General features: G+C 61.2%; 1 protein-coding gene across 1 annotated transcript in view; it reads right to left on the reverse strand.

Moving 5' to 3' along the window:
• The window catches only part of SLC38A7 (solute carrier family 38, member 7), a 4,022-nt gene extending 1,870 nt beyond the window's left edge, over window positions 1–2,152 (reverse strand). Inside the window, exons 1-5 of the mRNA XM_010077378.1 lie at window positions 1,886–2,152; window positions 1,467–1,665; window positions 1,235–1,379; window positions 434–532; window positions 110–206 (exon numbers count right to left, since the gene is read on the reverse strand). Of these exons, the coding sequence (XP_010075680.1) occupies window positions 110–206; window positions 434–532; window positions 1,235–1,379; window positions 1,467–1,665; window positions 1,886–2,152 (807 nt within the window). The remainder of the gene's footprint in view (window positions 1–109; window positions 207–433; window positions 533–1,234; window positions 1,380–1,466; window positions 1,666–1,885) is intronic.
• Between the last annotated feature and the right edge of the window lie 844 nt (window positions 2,153–2,996).

A 2,996-nucleotide genomic window follows, 5' to 3' on the forward strand; every position in this document is an offset into this window, starting at 1 on the left:
GCGGCAGAGAACCACCCACCGGTCAGAGCAGGGCCCCCCGCGCCCCCCACCCAACGTCCCAACATGATGAGCTGGGGGTGCTCAGCAATGGGCTCACTCCTCTGCTGACCTGCCCCCCCTGCCGGTACCGTGTCCCCCCACCCAGGACGATGCCTTTGCACGGAGCAAGGTGTTCCCAGGACCTGGCACTCCCGGCACACCGGGGCCTTTCACCAAGACAGAACCAGCCAAAACTGAGGACTTAAAAAATAAAAGAATCAATGAAAAAATAAAGAAGCATCTCCTCAGGCAGTGCTGACAACTGGTCTAAACTTTGCTCTGCCCTAAAATTCCCACTGCTCACACTGGGGCTGGGACCTGTGAAGGATTTGTCCCCAGCCTTTGCAGCCCCTGCCTGGCTCCGCAGCGCTGGGATGGCACCGTGGGCACTCACCTGGTGGGGATGTCCCCAGGCACCAGCTCCTTGTCAGGCCAGATGTACTTGATGATGATGACTGCTGTGACGTACCACGTGCCAATCACGCTTAGGGAGCTGCGAGAGGGGACAGGAGACCGTCAGCGTGCTACCTCCCCACTCTGCCGAGAGTCTCTTCCCAGCCCCTCCCTGCACGGTCCAGGCCACCCCAGCCCTTCCCACCAGGGCCACCCCTGCTCTCCCTTCCCACGAGAACATGCCAGGCACTGTCCCCACTGTCCCCAGAGCAGATGGCAGTGCAATCTCACTGCACTCAGGGAGTGGCGGATGTGCCAGCAAGGGGATGGGCTGGGTTTGGGGCAGGAGAAAGAGGCGAGTGTTAAAGAAGTGACACCCCTGGGCAGCCCCAGTCCAGCTCCAGCAGCCAGGTTACACCACGGTGCTTGGTGGAGCAGGACTGGCCTGTAGACCCTCTGACCCTGGGACCCTCACTGGCTCTTCTTTCTGCTGGATGGCCAAGAGAGGGGACAATGCAGCTGAAAGTGCCTCTCCCCAGTCCTCCCGGCAAGCAGAAGGGGCGGACACACGCCCCAGAGTACAACACTGTGGCTGCACAGTGCTCAGCAGCTTCTCTGCTTCCCAGATGGGGAAACTGAGGCACAGGCAGGCAGAGGAGGAGATGTCCAACCCCATGGGGGCGAGCAGGCAGACAGAGCACTCGAATCACAGCGTTTTCACTCCTGTCACCTGGAACTGGACTTCAGTGGGTGCTGGCTGGAGCAGCGCAGCCCCCAGCTCCAGAGGGCTCTCCCCACCCACCTGGCATATTTTTGGAAGCCAATCTCCTTGGGGATGGAGAGGGGCAGGATGAAGAGGAAGGCGGTGATGCTGATGGTGAACCTGCGGTCTGTGTACCAGTGGCTGCTCCCAGCTTCCTCAGGCTCCGTCACCAGAGCAGCAATGACTGTGGGGACAGTGGGGTGGTCAGGTTGTCCCCTTCCAGCCGAAGGGACAGCGACTTGTGATTTTTTTCCCCATGGGACACACTTACTCTTGTCCTCCTGGTCTCCGATGATGATGAGGAAAGCGATGCAGGTGCCAAAGGTGTAGACAGCGATGGCCACCTCGCACAGCACGCCGGGCACCTTCCCGCAGACGGCCCACACCACCTCCTGGTAGGTCCGCTCATTGCTGGCCTGCGAGCAGTACGCCAGGATCACCAGGCCTCCAATGATGAAGATCAACATGCACTGGGGTGAAGAAGAGACATGGAGGGGACACTGAGGCAACAGCGTGATGAGATCCCCAGAGCCAGCCTGGGCAGCCACCCCCGAGCACACCGAGCATCTCTGGTGCACCTCAGCCAACGTGGCTTCTTCCAGGAGCCAGGTCCTCCCCAAGCCCCTTCGAGGGCTCAACACGTTCCCACCCAGGGTGGGACAGGGGACTGTCCTTTTCCCACCCTCTCACCATCTGCAGTGCAATGCCCGCAGCCACGCCACCAGCCATGCTGAAGGCAGCGGGGAAGTTCAGCAGCCCGGCCCCAAGGGCAGCATTGACCACGATGAAGATGGCTCCCAACGCTGACGTGGCCCCCAGACCGTTGCCTTGGCTCTCTCCGCTCTTGGGCACCGTTTCCACGCTGGGGCTCTGCAGGAGTCTGGCCCGTTCCCCAGCGTCAGCGCTCCACTCCCAATCCTTGTAGTCGCTGTTGAGGCTCCTGGTGCCCTGAGCCATCGTCCCTCCTAGGGTGGCACACGCCACCCCCCACGTCCCACTAGCACTCCCGCAGTGGGCTCAGCCGGCCGCCTCGAGGAGGGTCCTCTGCCAGTGCTGGCTCCATTGGGCAGGGAAGGCGGCAAGCAGGCAGGCTGGGACTCTGTCAGCGTGGTGGCCAGGCACTTCCCTGCTCCTAGAAGGGGACAGAGAAGGACACAGTAAGTGTTAGGGTACGTTAACAAGGGACAACCCAGGCATCAGACAGGGGCAGAAAGGAAGTGGGTTCCCTGAGTCTCAGCTTGGGGGTCGCAGCACTTGGGTGTCCTCATGCCAGCAGAGATATGGCAGAACTCACTCCTCATCCCCTAAATCCAGGGTGAGGACGCCACTGCCATCGGACGGGGGACAGAGCCCTGGCCGCAGGGTGGGGAGCTGCAGCCTCACACACCACTCGCCTTCCTGCGGGCAGGAGACCCAGCATCACGGCTCGCTTCCTGGTTTCCAACCCCAACTCCTGCCAGCTCTGCAAGAACCGCCGTGCACATGCTCTGGGTAAAGGTCAGGGCGGGGATCAACGGGAACGACTTGTGCCTGCAGCAGAAACACCGAGTCACCGGGAAAAGCAGGACTGGGCCCTTCCAGGGCAGCCCCAGGGTGACCACCAGCACGAGAGCAGCTCGTGTCTCGTCAGCTTTTGCCCCTGAAGACCCAGCACCACAGCCCGCGGGGGTTGGACGGCCCCGACCTCACCCCAGAGCCTCGCTGAGCTGAAGGAGATGAACCCTCACAACCTGGCAGGGCTTTGCAGGGACCTGCACAGCCAAGGAAAATCTATTTTCAAGGGAAATATCTTTTTTTTTTT

Source organism: Pterocles gutturalis, unplaced genomic scaffold, assembly GCF_000699245.1.
Source record: "Pterocles gutturalis isolate BGI_N339 unplaced genomic scaffold, ASM69924v1 scaffold41253, whole genome shotgun sequence".
Lineage (NCBI taxonomy): Eukaryota > Metazoa > Chordata > Aves > Pterocliformes > Pteroclidae > Pterocles > Pterocles gutturalis.